General features: G+C 34.9%; 1 protein-coding gene across 2 annotated transcripts in view; it reads left to right on the top strand.

The window, feature by feature from the left end:
* The window catches only part of LOC127868000 (netrin-1-like), a 44,953-nt gene that overhangs the window by 20,391 nt on the left and 2,706 nt on the right, over nt 1-21,856 (top strand). For both annotated transcript variants that reach the window (XM_052409548.1, XM_052409547.1), the window contains exons 2-5: nt 17,336-17,524; nt 19,776-19,925; nt 20,458-20,508; nt 21,452-21,523. In XM_052409548.1, coding sequence (XP_052265508.1) covers nt 17,336-17,524; nt 19,776-19,925; nt 20,458-20,508; nt 21,452-21,523 — 462 coding nt within the window. The remainder of the gene's footprint in view (nt 1-17,335; nt 17,525-19,775; nt 19,926-20,457; nt 20,509-21,451; nt 21,524-21,856) is intronic.

Raw genomic sequence — 21,856 nt, 5'->3', positions numbered from 1 at the left:
GGCTCTAATCATATTCCATGAAAACACAGTTTTGGTCAAACTACGACAATTTTCGGTTTTACGACAAAAATATTCGTAACATAACGATACGAGTAATTTTGTTTTATCTGGTTCTATAAAAATATGGTCGGACATCAGTTCACATTATATTTAATTGCATATCTCCCCATTAATGTATTTATAAATATATGACAAAAGCAAAAACACGATGTGTTATCAAGTACATCTAAATACAAACAAACAGGCTTACCTGTCAGAATACTCAAATATATTATAAAATGTAATACATAGTTTAATGAAATATTACTATGATTCGTACCGCAAGCATAATAACTTAAGCCAGTTCTTATTTTACAAATCACAAATGTACGATAATTACAGACTTGAGCTTTTCATATAAAATAATGTATAACAAATGTATTTACAAAACATAAATGTGCAGAGAGTACTCAAATCTAAACTGGACAAAACTAGTCCACATCTGATAAAAATATGTGATTTCGAACTAACTTTGATTACCGGTACTGATATTTAACTTAGAGTCAATTGTTTTAATTTTTCAGATTATGATATTAATAACTTCTTTGTATATCGGAAGTGTCACAGTTGTTCCTCTTGTACAGGCCCATCTGTCAATGTTGCCCTGTCATGCTCTCCATTATTAATGTGGTCAATGATCTTTCTAAACCATACCAGGCAAACCCACAGGTGGTTAGCGTGTGGCTATGATATTAATTAGTGAAAACATCATTTTGAATGATAAATAATCATATTATAACGAAAAATTAACTTTTCTGAAAAAAAAAATTTCACTATCAAATATATATATAACAAGGTATGCAACTCAAAATCACCCCATAACGGGGTGCATCGCTTTGAACAGCCATATCTTCATCAATTGTGCAGCGATTTTCACGATCTCGGTCTTATTCAACGCAGAAATGAATTTCCTTTCTGGAAATGTATATGTCTTGCAAAATTTTTACAAATGCTGGGTCAACTTTTAAGAAACAACACGATACACAACACGCATGACCCAGTTGACAGTGATCATGTATTCTTTATGAATGAAATCTCCAGTTGTAAAGACACACCTCCGCATTGGACCAATGAAATCACTCGTATGTTTAAAATGTCAGTTAGTTGAAATGTATGTAAACAAAGGTTTCAAACGGCGCTGGACAGTTAGTCTTGATGCAGAATGTAACGACAAGAACGGTAATAATGTTTTTTCATACGTTTTATTGAATTATGGTATCGAACTACATGAACTTTGTAGGGAAGTTGCCCTTTACTCCGTGAAGATTTCAGTCTTAAAGACAGCATGATCACTGTCAACTGGGTCATGCGTGTTGTGTATCGTGTTATTTCTTAAAAGTTGTCCCAGCATTTGTTAAAATATTGCAAGACATATACATTTCCAGAAAGGAAATTCATTTCTGCGTTGAATAAGACCGAGATCGTGAAAATCGCTGCAAAATTTATGAAGATATGGCTGTTCAAAGCGATGCACCCCGTTTTGGGCTTATTTTGAGTTGCATACCTTGTTATATATATATTTGATAGTGAAATTATTTTTTTTTCAGAAAAGTTAATTTTTCGTTATAATATGATTATTTATCATTCAAAATGATGTTTTCACTTATTAATATCATAGCCACACGCTAACCACCTGTGGGCAAACCCAGCGTGGCTGGAAGTCGTGCATTCTGTCCATGTTTGATTTTAATTATTCTCACTTTTGTATCCTGCATGTTTAACCCAAACCCAAATTGACACCAGTTTCACTAGGTCCTTTGACTTCATTAACCCTACACGATTCACAGTTTTCATTAAGGAGGGCCTCAGGTTGTCCTGTTTGCTTCATTATTTCCCTCATCGGAAGAGCCACTTAAAAAGAAATTAATGTTTTGTTTTTTTCTGTTATTTGTCTCATCCAGAGGTTAATAGTTCAATTCGTGTTGCGTGTTCCGGTGGTTTTGTCCCCACAATAGGCCTCTATCGTTGTCATGTAACTTGATGAAAATGGCTATTCCATATCAATGAAATTACGGACATTTGAAAACAGACCCATGATTTGTAAGAGTGAGTTTCGTGTTTTTCGATCTATTGCAATGAAGTTAACCAAAGTGCGTTGAAATATGTTCATACTAACAACAACATCGCAATATGTTATACTTTAAGCCGCAGTGATTGAATGTATTGTACTTTAAGAGGGAATCTAGAGTCACCCCACCCACCAAAATGTCACGTGACACACAAAAATGTTTTGCTGTATTAACCGTGGAAAGATGCTAATTTCTTCTATAATTATCGTTCACAATCAACGCGTGCGTGACGGTTATGTCTAGTTTGAGATAGTTAACTTAATGAAAACTTCAGAGAAATTCGTTTAAAAAAATACTAGCAGAATTGTTTACCCTTTTTATAAGTATTGTGACATATTGTTTCTGACGTGCGAACAATAAAGCTGATGATAATTCGCATAAAGCGCTGTTCACCTGTCACGGGTAAATCGTTTATTGTGGTAGGTATAACCTTAGTGTTTGCAATTTGCCCAGCAGCATCCTCTGTTTGAGTCAATTAGGCGAATTTTCCGACAAACCGAAGACACATGGTTTGGTCGTTGCGGCGAAAAAAATGAATCCATGCCCATGCTGAAATAATTAGCAATTTAGTCTCAATTGTAAAACGACACCTAACAATTTACAGAATTGGATTTGGTGTATGTCACATTGTGGGTGTCGTGCGGTGTTTCACTTCAAAGTTACCAATGTAATATATATAGTAATTTAGAATGGTGGACGGTTTAGTGTGCTATTAGCCAAAGCCACCTTTGTTGCAGAACCAAAAGAGGCCAATTACCATGTAATTCAAATAAACTATCTGTCCGCAGTGGATGCTAAAGGTTTTTTTTCAACATATATGCGGTCGCGGTATTAATCAGGGCGAGATATTCTCACATTTACTATTCAATAATTCTAAAGACCGTCTCAGTATTAAGTATTCAAACAGGTGTGTATGACAATGAATCTTTGCATCTTTACAGCTAATAACACTGCGGGACATGATTACGCTTATAAATAGTATCAGACAAATAACTGATCTGAAAGGTTGTTGTGGTCATTAAGGAGGGTCAAGAAAATCTCAGTATTCCAACTGGACTATGACTCTTCTATGCAACACTCTCCAATTATGTTTAAACGTTTCTTTGAAAAGTTTTTTGTTTTACACCAATTACAACAGTCATTATTATACATTAATCGTTGCGAATATACTGGTTATAAGTACATTGGTTCTTGCACCAGTTTCGGATGAAAGTAAACTTAAGTTTTTTTGTTGTTTACTTTGAATCTTTTTTTATGAGGGTACTGTTTGCCAATACTAGCTTACAAGTAAAAACTGAATAACTCAGACCGGACAATTTTTTATTCTAGTGCATTTCCTCATTTGTTAGCTTATGTTAACAAAAAATGTACTGATAATTTAATAATTTGAAACCTTAACTTTCCTTTTCATGAACTTTTAGTTCTAGGATGGAATGTTTGCGCATGAATCATGAATTGAATCACCTGGTTTATCTTAGCCTTAAATTAAATTATATATTTTTGATAATTGGGATTATCTACTTGCTATTGACCGGCACAAACACCCATGTTAGATGATTTCACCCGATAACACGAACCCATTTTGCTTGTCGAAGGCTTTAGTGTTGAATTAGACGACAGTTCGGCTTAGTCCCGTCGCAGATAAGGTTGTTCGAATGTGTGAAAAGATTGCAATATGGGCGAATGAAGCTCAACGTTTTCGCGTTGGATTGTGTCGGGTATAAGTAACTTGTTACAGTCTGATAAAGCGTCTACCGATAGAGCACGAAAGGCAAACACCGCCTCTTTGATTGTGGCTATTCAGGCAGAGTTGTCATTGAAAGGCTATTTCTCTGATACCTTCTGAAGAGTAATAACGTTACAATACATTTTAATTTGAAACCGTACTTGTTTAATAAGCTTTGCTCCACATGAGACATACAGTGCCTATGCAATTCGTATATATTGTACATGCAGTTCGACCCCCACCCCCGACACACACACACGGGCGTTTAAATAGGTATTGGCTGCTTCTAGATTCTCCGAGTTAAAATACATCGGTTCGTTTCCAAATATAATAAAAATTATATTCGTATTGGCTATTTATGTGCTATTAATGTTTAACTAAATTAGTGTTCGAATATATAGTTGAATATTTTAATAGTAAAAACAAAAACTACAAAAAGTCGTTACTACTAAAATTTACTTGTATAATTTAATAATTTAATTGTATTAATTAAAAAAGTGTTTTCTTTTATTTTATACGTTTCTGTATAAATTAAACAATTGAGGTTTACGTCTGCTGATGAAGTTGCAATTCCGAATCAGTGAAAGGCCATAATAGGCGTCAACGTGATATATCTATAATAACAGTCAACGAAAATTACTCCAGGGTCATTAAAATAACGCCTCGAAAAATATCAATACGTTAGATTTACACAGGCTGCTCTTTAATATGGTGTGATTGTGCGAACAGCATGTGGTTGGGATCCTCTCGTATACATCTTTACAATCATTAATGAAAAAATCGGTCGCAAAATCATTAAGTTAACACCTATCGGAAATATTTTCTCAGTTTAATGTCGTATATTAATTAGATTACATTAATAAAACGCACAAGGGTTGCGCCGTAAGCTTCCATCATGGAATTAGATTTTCATCTGTGTTTTGTTTGTTATGACTGTGATGGGATTTAGAATGCATTTTTGTTTGCATGCACGGATTTAAACCCTAGTGAGAGGGTGTTAGAAGACTCTAGCGCATGTTAACGCCTCTGTTTGAAAGACCCGCAATGGTTGTTCATGAGATGGTTGGAACAAAACGCTAAAGCTTACTGTAGAAAGGATGTCGAAAAACCAAATGCCTTTGAGTAGGCATTAATAAGTATAAGTATGTATTAGTTTTCATTAGGTGAGGTAGTGGTTCAACATCTGCAGATATTACATTTCTTAAATCTACACTTTGTTTCTGTTGATTGGCTTTTAACAATACTTTTAGGACATTTGAAAAAATATTTCGGGTTCTATTGCACTTTAGCTACGTTTTGTGGATTTAAAAACAGCCTTCGATGAATATAATAATATCAAGTATCTGAATGTATAATTCGGTATATACTGCAGCTGTATATACGTCAAGCCACCAGACAACCATAATATTAGTGTATGTTTATTAGCTTATCAGACTTATTTAGTAGTAGCGTCGGCCTATTTCAGGGGGAGATAACCTCGCCCATATTGTTTTCTCTCTTTATCAACGACATCGAATTCGATTTGCAAAATGGAATAAACGCCGGAATAACACTAGATCAAATATCGATATATTTATTATTATTCGCTGACGACGCGGCTTTATTTTCTAAAACACCGGGGGGTCTCCAAGAGTCATTAAATAATTTAGCAACCTACTGCGATAAGTGGAAGTTAACAGTCAACATTGAAAAAACTAAGGTCATGGTATTCCGGAAAGGAGGCACAATTAGTAAAACGTTAAAATGGACTTATAACGGTCAAGAAATAGAAATTGTTAACAATTTTAATTACCTTGGAATTGTCATGTCAAGCGGTGGCTCATTTGTGGCCGCAACAAATACACTGTATGGCAAAGCCTTAAAAGCAATGCATTCTTTGTTCTCTCTAACAAAAGACATGAACGTATCTATAAATATCATGTTTAATTTATTCAATGCATATGTATCATCTATTTTAAACTACAACTGTGAGGTTTGGGGATTCATGAAAGCGGAAAATATTGAGCGCGTTCATCGTAAAGTTTGTAAAAGAATATTAAATGTAAAGATGTCAACAAACTCATTATCGCTATATGCCGAAGTTGGTCGATTCCCCTTGTATTTAGACAGATATGTCAGGATCGTGAAATACTTTTTGAAATTATATACAGTAAAACAGAGAAATTGTATTCTTTAACACATTTTACTATCACAGAGACTAGAAATTGAACGAAAAAATAATACAAACAATTGGTCATCGAGAGTACGGGACATTCTCAACCAAACCGGTTTTAACGATGTATGGCTGTATGGCTTTAACGATGTATTTCCCGAATCCGTGAACTCTAATCAATTAATTCCGTTACTTAAAAAACAGATTACGACATCAGTATTTTACTAACTGATATGTAAGTGTAACATCATCTAGTTCAATGATTTTATATAAGGAATTAAAACCAATATTCGAAAGATCTGCGTATCTAGATATAGTGAAAATAAAAAACATAGGAATATCATTGCTAAATTACGTTTGTCGTCTCACAAATTATTTATTGAAACGGGTAGACACCAGAACATTGTTAGAGATCAACGAAAATGTGTCTTATGCAACCTAAATGATATCGAAGATGAATATCACTTTGTTATTAAAAGTCCTTACTATGCTGATGTTAGGAACTCATTAATTCCAAAGTATTATAGATCTCGCCCAAATATGTTCAAGTTTATCGAACTACTTAATAGTTCAAATAAAATAGTGCTAAGAAAACTAGCCATGTTTTGTTTAAAATTCTTTAAAATGCGAGAAAATGTCCTATATATGTAGAATAAATTATATATTTTTCACAAAGGCAATATTCTTTTAATTATGTTATACGTGTTGCAAGTACTTAACTACATATTTACATTATGTAATTACTATGTAGTAACCTCATCCACGTGACATCCTCACTAAAACATGTTGTATTTCATTCCTTTAAATTGATATTTCTTAGAAATGATGTATGTTTTGTATTTAATTTAACGCATGCTGCTATTGGATATGTATGTTTATGACGATGAGCTGTATATGCTTAAGTCGAAATAAACTAATCTGTTCTGTTCTGTTCTGTTTATTGTAAACACGATTTGTATGCAACGTTACGTACAGACGATCCTCGTTAAAATCAGTCACTTCCAGATCACCTTTGATTATCGTCGCCACTATCCTAAATCATTTTTATGATCATTTAAAGCACTTACTGCCGCGTTACCATCGATAGGAGAAGTAGCAGAAATGCAGATAATATTCGTAGATTTCGCTTCTATCCACCATCTTCTACAGGAGAACGCGAAAGAACAAATGGGTGATGTAACTGATTTTGACAGATTTTGTGGCAAATATATGAACGCTTCTAATAACTCATAGATACGGGAGCATTCAGCTATCTGCGATATTCTGGCGAAGAATTCGTTGAAAGATTTAATGCGATGGGTCCGCAGGAACTCTGCACTTGAGTTTGAACATTGTCATTATTTTGATTCGCAAATGATTACAGTATGTATCTTTTCAAATTATTATAGCATTCCTCTGCGGTAACATCTCGAAACATCATGGCCAGCGCATATTTTAATTAATCGAAACATCATGGCCAGCGCATATTTTAATTAATCGAAACGTCATGGCCAGCGCATATTTTAACTAGTATCTCTCTTGACTTATAACTAACAACGTCATACTATATATTTTAAAATGTATCCATTATAATTACAACTTCTATCACTTTTACGCACATGCTGTATTCTGATTAAACCAATACTTTAGAGATATATGTATTGTTTTGCGAAAATTACACAGTGTTTCTTTAAATAGAAAGTGTAATATATGGCTGATCAAATTATCAACAATGCTCACGACGTATCACGGCATTTTGAAATACATACGTTGTTGCCTATTTTCAAAGTTTATGAACCGGTTTATAGTTTGTTAACCATTACCGTATCATCTGCATTATTACTCGCTTCAGAGTCGAAAATAGAGTTTTCCGATGGTATTATTTTTTGTGAAAGTAAACATAAGTCGTGTTTGGAATCAAATTTCTCTGAAAATCCTTGTTTTGTTGCGACGACATTAGCTGTACACTTTTAAAAAGTTGCATCATTCTGAATGTAAATGTTCACCTTAGTAAGAAAATGTTTTCAATTCATTGTGCACCTGGGTATTTGAAAAAGACGAGTCATACTAAATTTACCTCGCATTTTGTTTTTGTAATGCAAAAATTAACCGCATTTAGAACTGGTTATTAACATTTATTACAACTATATGATATGGTATGAATTGGATACACTTTGGTATTAACAAAATGTACACGACGTAGGTGCAATGATTTATGACTGAAATATAAGCAGTAGCTATAGCTTAATGTGCATTGTCAATGTGGCGAATGATACGGTGGTTTTAATCCAGATATTCATAAAATGCATTGCTCTTTATGGGTTTCCGAAAAGGTGCACAAGTCAGAAATTCCATATTACCAGCTTGTTTAAGAGGTTGTGTTTATTTTAAAAGTTGTAACAGACACTTCAGATTTATGCCATTTATTCCCCGTCATCCATCGGCTTATACCGCTGTCTTACATGTGCAATGAGCCCTATGGTGAAATCGGTACTTATAAAGGAGTTTGGACTAAACATACTTTGAATTTGGACGACTCGCATGCTCTAAGTAACATTGTCAGAAAGCGACAACAGCACATCAATGCGGTTTTGTGTTGTTTTTGCAACTATGTGGGTTCGTCAGTTTGCATTTTATATTAATGACTCAAAATGATGTTTTATATAAGTATTCTCCTGTCGGTGACTCAACTCTCCACTATCTCAGTACAGTAATTTCAACGAAGAAGATAAACTGATTTGCGGCAATCGTTTGCTTTCTATTTCCCGAAGTCTAGCCCGTGTCAATAGCGTGATTTGATGTGGAAAATTAACAATTAAGCGTTAAATGACGTCCTAATGGAATAATAAAATGCTATAAGTTCTTGAATGAGAAGACGTAAATACTATCAAGCGAGGCGCAATTGCATTTCGACGGAGACGTTGCGATTAGTTCACGTTCTTAACTCGCGTTAAAGAAAGGACACTTGAAGGGATGAAAAGGGGGCATCAATTTTGACCGAAAATGACTCAGCCAAATTGTATTAGCTTCTCATTTCGTAAATTATATGCCTCTGTTTCATTGCCGTTGCATTTAGTCTGTATCGCCTTTTGCAATAGTCTTGCAGCGAAATTGATTGTTAATTTGATCGAACCTGTCAATCGTATTAATATTGTTTTACTATTTTGTAATTTCACAGTCAAGAAAATTCATTATTCATAAGGTAAAATCATCGTTCAATCAAATTAATCCATTTATGCCTAGCGTATAGAAAAAAGGCCTTGGCAAACAGCGTCGACCCAGATGAGACGCCGCATGATGCGGCGTCTCATCAGGGTCTGCGCTGTTTGCTTAAATGAATTTCTGTAAGAAATATTCTAAACATAGAAATAAATATATACTTGTCATCCCTAATTTTGGGAATCAATTGATCCAATTTAGAAAGATGGTAGAGTCCACTAGGCATAAATGGGTTAATGGCATTGTCTTCTTCGTTATCTTCGTCGCCGAAATCTTAACGTGAACATGTCATATAAAGCAGAAAATTCCGAATGTCTTATATTATCCTTCTGACCTGGACCCCATCAGTGCAAAGGTTGCAGACGTTCAACCGAAGTTCACACAACCCACCATAACTCGGCGTTCGTTTCAACTAATGGATTCGCTATCAAGATTTAATGATGATATAACACAACAGATCAACGCACGATCATTAAGCACGATTTTCGAAATACAATAAAACGTACATGCAATTTGTAATGCTACCAGGTGCAATCGCTGTTTTCACGAGCCCAGCTTTTGTTCGGTACAGGGGTAGGCTTTAATTCCGTACGGTATGCGCATACAAATCAGGCTGGAATGTATCAAATTCCGGGTCTTTTGTCATTTAGAATCTAGCATTGATATTGAGGAATATAAATCTCCCGGTCTCCGTTTTCTTGAGTGCTTCAGTAAACACACTCAAACACTATTCTCTTCCGTCGAATGTTTGCACGACAAACAAACACCTTATTTAAAATACTCGCAGTAACGTTTTGCGTCCGATCTGCCAATAAATGGTTGAGATGGGATGAGTGGTTACGCGTTTTGAATGTCCGAGGTAACGGACAAGTGTGTTTAAATAGTATTTCCACATAGAAGTAGTGGATAATTACCGGTTTAACAATGTTTCACAACCATCGACGCGCCCTCCCATTTGTTATATGGTTGGAGGGCATTTTTATCATAATTTCTTGTTCTAATCGGTCTCTTTGCTCAAACATTGTCTTGTGGGGGCTCATTCTGCGCGGAAAACTTATTTTCTTTCCATATAAAAAGAGAAATGCATTGTTTATAATATTGACAACTTTAAGACAGTACTAATTCAATGTATTGTATGAAAATTTATTCCTTACAAACTTATGAATAAGTGGTTCTTTCCTCGAGGATGCTTTATAATAAAGTTCCTAGTGCATTTATTGATTCAAATAAACGCTTTGATAAATCCTCTTTCATAAATACATCTATACACGGTGCACTACTTGCACTTAATAGCGTTAATGAACATATTTGACAAGCCTTGACATTTACTAAACAAGAGACTCATTTTGTGTGAAACAGTTGGGTCGGAGCTTTCCACACAAAATATTTTAATAATTTTAATGTCGGCATGTCGAGTCAAATTATAATTTATATTGTTTCAGCAGGTTATAATATTTTGTTGCGACAAACGGAGTTTTATCAGTACAAACCCTGCCTAGTGTCTAGATGTCGAATTATTTGAAATGCCACCTGAGCGGTTTATAACGGACACCATTTTTGCTGCGTTCAGAATGATCTGTCAGATTTCAAATCGACATGCCCAATTACGATCAAATGTCTATGGACGGAGGCAAAATGACAGCCGCGTTTATCAATAATCTACATGTCGTATACTTTATAAAGCGAAATCCTGTATCTTGTTTGCTGACCTAACAATGTGTAATTGGATTTGGCTGTTATCCTGCAATTAATGTTAAAGGGATTGCGCCTGATGCGTTTTATTAGGTATATATTTTTTAAAGTACTCAATGACGGAGAAGCTTATATGCACGCAGAGCTACCTAACGTTTAATGGTGTACCTTAGCAAGCAAATAAAACAACAGAAACCCACTTTCCTACAAACGAAACAATGCGCGTTAATTCAGTTGCATATTTATTTTCTCGCAAATTGAACAAACAAACACATGAATTCATTATACCCAATTAAAACCAACCGTTTTCCCAATTACGACAATGTGTGCAGTCATTCCGCTAATTAGTTGACCTATTAGTTTACTAAGTAAGCCATTAGCCGTCTCGGGTGCCACGCCGTTGTGTTGACATTCGCACACGTTTGCCAGGTGGCTCGGATATGGTACACCACATTAAAGGCATCCAGGTTGGTTTCCCGATGATTCTCGCGCACGGTTTGGTCCCCCGCGATGATGCACCCTAAAACTAAGCCGAGTTGGTCAGGGTCAAACGAACTGGTTTTTGTATTAAATGTCTTTGATTGTTTCATCGCTAATATCGCGTTATAACGGGAACATAATACTTATGGTGAACTCATTTCTTGCCTACACTAGTGTGTCCCATGTCATTCGGAATTCAGTTTATAATGATTATTTTTTTTTATAAAACACAAAAACTTCAATATCGTTGGAAATGTATTACGGTGACCTTGTCTGAATCTCGTGAACACGAGTTTAAAGCTTCAAACATATATCAAGTAACGTCCATTCAAAACATTGGATATACAATGAGAGACGCATGCTGGCGAATATGAAACTTGCATAAATTTTTTATGAAGTCGCACGTACGATAGCATTGAGCCAATATGTGTTATTACTCTTACATTTATATCTTAAAAGTGAGAATTTGATGTTGCCCGATTCTTACAGTCCACTTAGAATCGAAATGCTGTCGATAAAGTAATTTTATAAACAAAGTAACATTCTTTCCTGTCTTCTCAGTTACGTCTTCAAAAGGTATGTGCATTAAACCATGTTTACTTGCGTCAGATCAATATTGTTAGACTAAAATATTACATTTTATTAAAAAAGATATTTCATTCAGGAATGCGTCATTTTAAAATCATTAGGAGTGATTCCATGATACTATGTACATATGATTTCACTTCCCATGCGTCTGGCGATTCCTCATTCGTGGAATGCGGGATTCTTTAGATGCACTGACTGGTTCAGCCCGCTTGTTTTCTTTAGTTATATTTTCCTTGGCAGCTCTGGGAGAATGGGATATAATGCGTGTGCGTTAAGTATCGACACAGATTAGCCTGTGCAGTCTTAACAGGCTAATCAGAGACGACACTTTCCGCTTTGATGTGTTTTTTTATCGTTTAAATAAAGGCTCATTCTGAGCGAAATCCAGTTTTGTCCGAAAGTGTCAACACTGATAAGTGTGTGAGGATTTCACAGGCTAATCCGGGACGACACTTTACGCAAATGCCTGAAACCCCGTTTTGCTAGACCGAAATTTCTCTGCTGAAATGCGGGATTCTTGAGATGCACTGAATGGTTTAGTCCGATTGTTTTCTTTACATTGTTTTCCTTGGCACCTTCATACGCAACCTGTATCCCAGTAACTCGTTGCACGAGGAAATGAGTGTCTTTTGAGTTAATGCAATTCTAAAATGATAAAAGGACTCCGTGTGGCTTTTGTGGGCTTTCTTGTGCGTTTTGTTTGTATTTTAGTCGATTATTATTGCGCTACACCTTGAGAACGGACGTTGTGATATATTGCCACGGACAGTGGTGGGTATCAACTCTGCCAAAGTAGGCGTTAACCACGGTAAATTAATACTTGCGCAATTCCGTTCGATTGAATGATGCAACATTTTCAGTAAAAGCTTAATTGGCCAGACTTCAACACTTACGTCTTATGTAGTGTGAAAATCTTTGGAATGAATAAGCGTATAATCAAAGACTTATAAATATATATCATTCCTGGATTGCAGTAAAATAAAACGAAATCAAAAATAAAATCTTATAAATTTGTTTATGTGATGAAAATTTAAAAAACATTGCACAAAATACACGTCTTTGCAGTATAATAATGTAGTACAATATTATTCGTTTGTGTCAAGTGAAATAAAAGTATATATTTTTGTATTTTGATATATTTTTGTATGATGTCATATTTTGCTAGTACAAACAATGATAATTAAACTACTCTCGTTAAAAAAGAGTAGCTGTTGTAAAAACGCGTCTGCTGCAAGAAAAGTCATTCAACATTTTATAGTAAGATATGAATTGATATAAATAATATCTTTACTTAATTTATTGATAACTGAGCTGTATGGTTCGTTGTTTATTCAATTAAAATGTACCTTGTGTTAAATAACTATTACTTTTAATATTACTTAATGCAATCAGACCTCGACCGTCCATAGCCTGTCACAGTTACAATTTTTGGTTTATGTAATATATAATGCATATAATAACGTACAGGTTTCCATGGCAATTATGACCGTCTTTTTTATAAAGAGTTATAAATAAAACCATACAGATAAACCATGTTAACCCATTTATGCATAGCGTCTAGAAAAAAAGCATTGGCAAACAGCGCAGACCCTGATGAGACGCCGCATGATGCGGCGTCTCATCAGGGTCTGCGCTGTTTGCTTAAAGGAATTTCTGTAAGAAATATTCTAAATATAGAAATAAATAGACATCCCTAACTGTGAAAATTAATTGATCCAATATAGAAGGATGGGAGAGTCCACTAGGCATAATTGGGTTAAAACACTTTTAACCATTGGTAATACATGTAGTTTCTGTCGATTGAAAATCTGTTAGGTGTATGCTAATGTTTAATAATACAAAGACTTTTTATGGTTCTTACTATATTTTTAAATATACTATGTACCTTTAAATGAGCTGTTCTGATATTACAAAATCTTTCGCTGACAAAGAATTGAGCCAGACATTCGTATGCGAAATTTGCGTCTTCGTGCAAACGGAAACTGCGATAATTTATGATACAATATTAACACCCAACGCTCTTTGCTTGTACATAAAATGATCAATTACAACGTAATTGCCAACAATTTGAATATAAATTCATTTTCCATTTATGCCTACTAACTATTTTACACGTAAACATTTTATCAGAGTAGATCTCTCAAAGTGATTAAGATAGGCAGTTTTTATCATTTATATCAGTAATTTAGTGTAATGAAATTAAAACTTGACATTATTCAATGTGCATCGGGCGTTTTTGCATATTTCATTTCTATTTATGCGTAATTTATATGCTATTTTATTATCACTAAGTGTTTGAAACTGACGCATTAAATATATTAAACTATACCCGAAGGTTGCAGTTTTCAATTCAATAGTCCGGTGTTTTGAATATAATATAATACTGATATCTTATCATTTTAGTGCATGTGATAGACATGTAACACATAGAGTTATACAATATATTTTATCGTTATATATTAACCGTTTCTTTGTTTTAAATTATTTTGATTGTTGTAATATATTAACATAATTCTTCTTTCGAAACCAAAACGACCCATACGTTTCAGTTAAATACCAGTCTCTCTTTTCATGATCTGAGAAGCTGGTGTTGTCACCCATCCTTCTAAGATGACCCAGCGAATTTTTCATGTGCGTGTTTGGTTGAATTGGACTTACTCAAATGTCTGAAACCGGAATACAATCGTTAGCAAATTGTGTTGCGTACTTTTGATTTTCCTGTTTAAGATATTTTACTAGGTTAGCTGTGCTCTTTGGTTACACTAAATATTTGGGTCGAAGCCTACACAGGAAATTCACCGTTCTCCTAAAACTAATTGTTCTAAATTCTTTATTTTGCCAGTTACATCCGTGGTGTACTTCAAAAAATATGTTAACGGCTTGTGTTGTGGTTCAAATTTGGACTGTATATATTATTAATTTTACTTTTTTTATCAAGATTATATATGGAAAATGAAACAAGATTACGAGATATTTCCTTTTATTACTGTTGGTATTGTTGTCATTATTTATTTGTATCTCGCAAAAATTGATTCACTTTTGATAAACGCAGCATATTTTGAAGTATTGCATATAAATTATGTTGAAAATACATTTTCGTTCGAGGTGTCTTCCATTCCAAATGCATGAGAAGGTATCAAATCTGAATTTGATTTTCATAAAATTCGAATTAGTACTCTTATTGAAATCTTCTCAATGGGTTTGCCTTTCGTGGGTATGTCACTGTCAATGGGCATTTACAATGCGCCCATGGGTTTCTTTTTCTCACTCAGTAGCTATGAAATTGCACTGGTAATACTGCATCCCGGGAGCTTTTTGTGCGTTGACACCGCAGTTTACACGCGACCGATGTAGCCTCTTTTCAGTTTAAATATCCAGTATTAAAGGCTTAAATCCAATACATTACTGCAAATCGATCTAGAGATGCGATGTTACTGCTCTTCTTTAAAATGTTGACTCTGTCACGGACAGACCTAGGGTCCCATGAAATTGATGTATACAAAACATTCGTTTTCCCAGCATGAATGTTCGTGACTAGTTATACTTTAATAGATTTATTTAGGATGCGACTTTGAATACAAAATTGCGATTTAAATTTGAGAAAATGTCGCGCGGGTGAGAACGTACTCAGGATATGTTATCGCATCCGCAAGTTTCATCTTAAAGGTGCCTTTTCACAGATTTTGGCATGTATTGATGTTTGTCATTAAATGCTTTATGTTGATAAATGTAAACAGTGGATCTAAAAAGCTCCAGTAAAAAAACTAGACTTAAATAAAAGAAAGAAAAAAAGTAACCCTCGAATGGGCTCGAACCACGGACCTCTGAAGCCCTGGAGTAAAAGTCTATCGCTTAACCCACTTGGTCATCCGTGCTCATGCAATGTATGACGTATTTTATACTTTAAATACCCCGGTGAGCAATTCTAGTATCACAAAATATAACGACAACAACAGAACTCTTCAAATTATTCAATCGTTTCGCGTTGAATGCTTTATAACTTTCAGGTTTTTCAATCGTCAAAAGATGCATATTATGGATATTTAAAGCATGGTAAATGTTCAGTATTACTGTTTCCTAACAAATATCATAACTACAACGAAAATAAGCGAATCTGAAACATTTTCTTTTTTGATTTTGTAAATTTATCAAAACGCGAAAAGACCCCTTTAACTCACCTCTCTAGATCTATCTTTTACCGAACGCTTACTTTTGCAGATATAAATGTGTTTCAATCGCTTTTAAATAGTAATTGGTATATATTTTAATAACTGTTATGTGGGAAAAAAATACTTTTTGATATGTTTTATAATTTAACTGCAAATATACTTTTTGTATTTGAATTAATGTGCCCGCAATTTCACCACCCATTATTGTTAAATGTTGTTTATTATTTTGCACCGCCATCAAGTATGTCCCGCACATTCCAACATGAAGATAGACACAGAGCAACGCACAGCAAGTTTTAATTACTCGTGGGAGATACCATTAAGTATATTATCATTTCTATAACGTCAATGTTCCTTTGATACATAACACCAGCCACAAACCGAAGCGATCCGAATTCTAGTGCTATAATGAATAAAAAAAATCGATTAATCATGTCGCACTGGCTGTATTCGTTGATTGAAATAAAATACGACTACCGGACAAAAAAGGCGTAGCGAATATAATGGAATATCGTACATTAGCGACAATAAATTTGTATGAAAAATACATTAATGTGATTTGGGAACATAAACCTACCGCTCGTATCCAGATGTATTTTACGACACTATACAGGGCTAATGTGTTTCATATCGGCATAAGACGACCACCCAAACTTGTAAATGCGAACAACACAGTATACAATCGTTGGATCATAGACAATGAAAACTTATACTACCAAATGACAATATAATAATCCCACCGGATTGGTCACTTGCTTCTATTAACATTGTTGTTAGTATTACTGTTACTGAATGCCGGCAACACCACTACATTTTCTTATACTATACTATCAGTAATACATTACCATTGCGATGTTTTTTTAAATATCTTAATTTTACTTTTTTTGATAAGATTTTCTTTCACTGTATGCAAGATCCCTTATACCATCCTCAATAACTCGCAACACCAATCATGTAAATGTCACACCCACATATCTATCAGCATTCTAAGAATAAAGCAGCGAAGCGTTGTCACTTAAAAAAACAGTAGTATTATTTTTAAAAAAAAACTAGGTAATATATTACCAACGTTTCCTGTTGACACGATTCTCAAATATTGTTGTTTCGTTAACCAATTTATGTTCAGCATGCAACTCCAACCAACAAGCGAAGCAATGTCTCTTGAATTTGGGGAAAAGAGACTTAATGCGTGTGCTAATTACGTTACTCCATTTATTTCCAGCTTGCAACTGTAACCTGCACGCGAAGCACTGCCGCTTCAACATGGAGCTGTACGAGCTGTCGGGCTACACGAGCGGCGGCGTGTGCCGGAAGTGTCGTCATCAGACTGAGGGCCGCTTCTGTCAGCACTGCAAGGAGGGGTTCTACAGGGACCCGAAGAAGGATATCACACATCGGAAGGCTTGCAAAGGTACTGGTGCCGGGAACGGGACATTAAGTACTGGAGACACGTTCTGGCAACACTGGCCATATATATTTACATATAAATTTAATATTAAAAACCAATGTGTTTAAAATGTGAGGCCCTGGAAATTTACTTCTGCAAATGTTTTGATTCCTTAAATACAACTTGTGATCGATCGTATTTTCTTTTTTATGCAAACAGGGGTAATGTGTAAGCTTAGCAATGGATATATCTCTTTGAAATAAATAACATCGAGCAAAAGATAAATAATAGATACTTTGGAGCGGGGAACAAAATACGCCACCGCAAAATATGCTATGGATCGATAATATTTCAAATCGGTCATTTTTCTGAAGCATTTAATTTTAAAATACGATTAAGCAAAATTGTTTTGTTGAACTTGAATCGTTCGCACATATATTAAATAACTCGAACAGGTACTGTCAAGAACCGGGAAAATATGTAAAGTGTTTTTGTAATATAAGTCGGGGTATTATCTCAGTTACACCAATTACATATTATACAGTACAATACGTTTTTGCGGACTATTTAGTTTCGGCCTAGAGATACATTACCAAGAGGTGACTGGTTCTTTGACATCATCCGTCAAAACTGGTCTACAAGTATCAAGTATTGTATTCCAGTCTGTGAAATGGGATCCACCTACTGATTCCTCGTATTACTGTAAAGAAACACGCTTTCTGGCCATAAAGTAACACTGAAATTCATGGGATGTATTCCATTTCAACCGTTTATATCTGTACGGTGTACATTCAGGTCGAGATAGTACAAAGTTTATTTCGCAGAGTTTTTTTGGGTAGAGTTTGCTTTCACAATACCCTTTTATAACGATGTAATACTATATTATTGAAGAGCTTAGGTTGAATTATTTAAGACTTAGATTAAATACACTTCTAAACAATATTTTATGTACTATATATCTATTGTTGTTGTTAAATTAAGGACCATGTATCAAAGTAGAATTTTTATTATTATTTTCAAATCCAATTCGATATACATGTGCGACTGAAAGGAAAATTGTGTTTCATACTTGCTAATGAAACAAAAGTAAGCACTTAACAATACACACATTGCATGTTGAATATACTTAACATCGTTATCATATGACGTTTTGGAATAAATGTTTACGTCAAATTAACATGCATAATGGGTATATGTGATCCAGGCCAGGAAGCCCGGGTACATATTTCGTTCAGGCCGCCCATAGCTACCAAATCGGCCGTGCTCTGTAAAAATGGAGTTTAAAGCATGTGCGTAAAGTGTCGTCCCAGATTAGCCTGTTCAGTCCGCACCGGCTAATCAGGGACGACACTTTCCGCTTTTATGATATTTTCTGTTTAAAGAAAGTCTCTTCTTAGCAAAATTCTAGTTTAGGTGGAAAGTGTCGTCCCTGATTAGCCTGTGTGGACTGCACAGGTTAATCTGGGATGACACTTTACGCACATGCATTAAATCCTCTTCACAGAGCACGGCCCAAATATTCATAATACGACCTATGGTTGTAAATGATAATACACAGTTTGTTCTTGAATCTGGCGTTCATATAAATACGTGTGCCGTTCATATCCTGCTCAGTCTATTTTAATATCTCTCGAAAGACTCGTTAATTAATTAAATGAAGAAGCATCAACTCGAATTTCTTGCGAATGGTTTGAAGTATCTACCATTCTCAAAGACAGCCACCAGGCATACGGGGAATATTGCTGCATGGCTGGCACCGACGGTAAATTGTAGCAGACCGCCATAAAATCCAACAGCTTCGGCTATAATTTATACATTTTAAGCGTTTCTTTCTGTGATATCATTGAATGTTTCATTGCTTATGAAGGCGCCATAACTCTTCCAATACATACCGTTTAATAAAACTATCATTACCGAAGGTTGTCTACATTTCGGGTCGCCCTACATTTCTCAATGTATTGAATGATACGTCCCTTGTATGTTCATTTTACGATTCGTTGATGTCTAAGAGAGATAACTCTCGTACGAATACACTGTTAGTCTGATAGTAGCTACATGTATAACGTCGTACGATGAGGGAATCAATTCAACAATTTCCACATGCAATATATATCTCTTACAGACACAGTTAATATGTAGGTGCCATTCATAGTACGTTCCACATTAACTACAAGCAACGCTCTGGGAAAACGGGGCTTAATGTATGTGCGCAAAGTGTCGTCCCAGATTAGCCTGTGCAGTCGGCACAGTTCTATAATTTATTTTAAAATTTCAGCGTGCGACTGTCACCCAGTCGGAGCCCTAGGGCGGACGTGTAACGCTTCGACGGGGCAATGCCAGTGCAAGGACGGAGTAATAGGACTGACCTGCAACCGATGTGCACCCGGCTACCAACAGAGCAAGTCGCCTATAGCGCCGTGCATAAGTGAGTGTTATGTAGTTTATATGCGTATAATTAACATGCAATGCATGTATTCCGTATACATGTACATGTGCATGTGCAATTTGATTGAACGAGAAAACTATTGAAGTTAATTAACTCGTTTAATTAATACTTACATCCGTTGTTTTTTGGGGTTACATTACGTTTATTATGGTGACGTGATAAATGCATTAAGGAACATATATGAGTGATAAATTCTGATAAAATATATAAAAGACATTTGTATTAATTACATATACTTACATTTAAAATACATATTTTATAAAAAATATTATAAGACTTGTAATAAAATGTCAAACTATCAAGTGTTTCTTCGTGACTTTTAAACGTGATATATTATAATTTATCGTTCATATTTTTGGATTATTTGAGGTACTATCTTATTCGAAGGTAACGCTGTATTTTACGAATAAGTCTATTAAATCACGGACATACCTTTATTAGTTATATTCGTTATAAATTATATTTATTGTTTTGTTATCGTGCAAAATATATCGGTATGTTCTTTTTTCAGAGCCGTCGAAAGTCACCCGCCCCCCGCCCGTCTATAATCCTGGAAGTCCAGGTGTGTATTCAAGTGTACACAACGGTCCAAATAGACATTTTAATCCTATACCACTGAGACACGCATTTCGACTCGTTTGTAGCCGTTTAAAGACCTTTCTTATTAGACGCAAGTTTTAAAAGTTTTTAAAGGTTTTATTCCCAACCCTAAGACACTGATGAGCAGAAAATAGCAAAAAAACACCTGAACAGCCTGCGAGTCACTGTTTTGGTTTTATACTGTTTGCATGTAACCATTTTCACTTTGCTTCTGAGTGAGCACCGGCTAAGCATCTTTAGCACTTCTAAGACTATTAATGCAAGTTTTATTATGGATTTATGTTATTAACGGATTCATATGGAGTACAGTGCGGGATTTAATTTGATATTTTAACAGGAACCCTAAATTGATTTGAACTTATATCCAAAACTGCACTTAACCCATTTATGCCTAGCGTCTAGAAAAAAGGCATTGGCAAACAGCGAAGACCAACATGAGACGCCGTATGATCAGGGTCTGCGCTGTTTGCTTAAAGGAATTTCTGTAATAAATATTCTAAATATAGAAATAAATCTACTTAACATCCCTATTTTTGGAAATAAATTGATCCAATTTTGAAAGATGGGAGAGTCTACTAGGCATAAATGGTTTAATTTATTCCCTGCATGCATCTGATCTAAAACGAGGCTCTACACAAATGTTTATTACTGTTGACTTTACTCTAACATGTATTTGTGTGTCAATGATAATGCTGATATAACATTTCACCATTGACAAGTTACACCTCTAAATGCATTTTAGGTCATGCTAAGTACTATCCAAAGAACATACGATGAAAATATAATAAAAGAAATTTCGAAAGCAATGTGTCGCTTATATATTCGAATTTAATCATCGTTTAATGTTTGTTTCAATCGAAATACAACCCAAGTATATAAACATAATTTAATATTATTCGTTTCAGAAGCAAAATGTGGGAATAAATGCAACAAGAAGAAGCGGCTAGAGTTTAAAAAATTTTGCAAGGGGCAATTTGGTAAGTGGAAATATATAAAGTAGTATTACAAAAATGAAAACGTGTTGCTATAGAAATATGCAGAAAAAAACTAAAAAATCATAGCGTCGATAAACAGTGAAAGCATTTTTAAACAAATGTATTTTCTACTTAATATTCTAACTTTGAAACAGTTCTTAGATGAGCGAGCTACGGTCTGGGAAAACGGGGCTTAATGCTTGTGCGAAAAGTTGCGTCCACGATTAGAATGTACAGTCTGCAAAGGCCAAGCATTCTCTTCTAAACGAAAATATACTCCAGGCGGACAGTCTGGTTCCCGATTAGCATTTGCGAACTACATAGGCTAATCTGCGG

The sequence above is a fragment of the Dreissena polymorpha genome, chromosome 2, assembly GCF_020536995.1.
Source record: "Dreissena polymorpha isolate Duluth1 chromosome 2, UMN_Dpol_1.0, whole genome shotgun sequence".
NCBI lineage: Eukaryota > Metazoa > Mollusca > Bivalvia > Myida > Dreissenidae > Dreissena > Dreissena polymorpha.
Note: the sequence above shows the minus strand (reverse complement) of the source record. Positions and strands in the feature narration are given on the sequence as shown.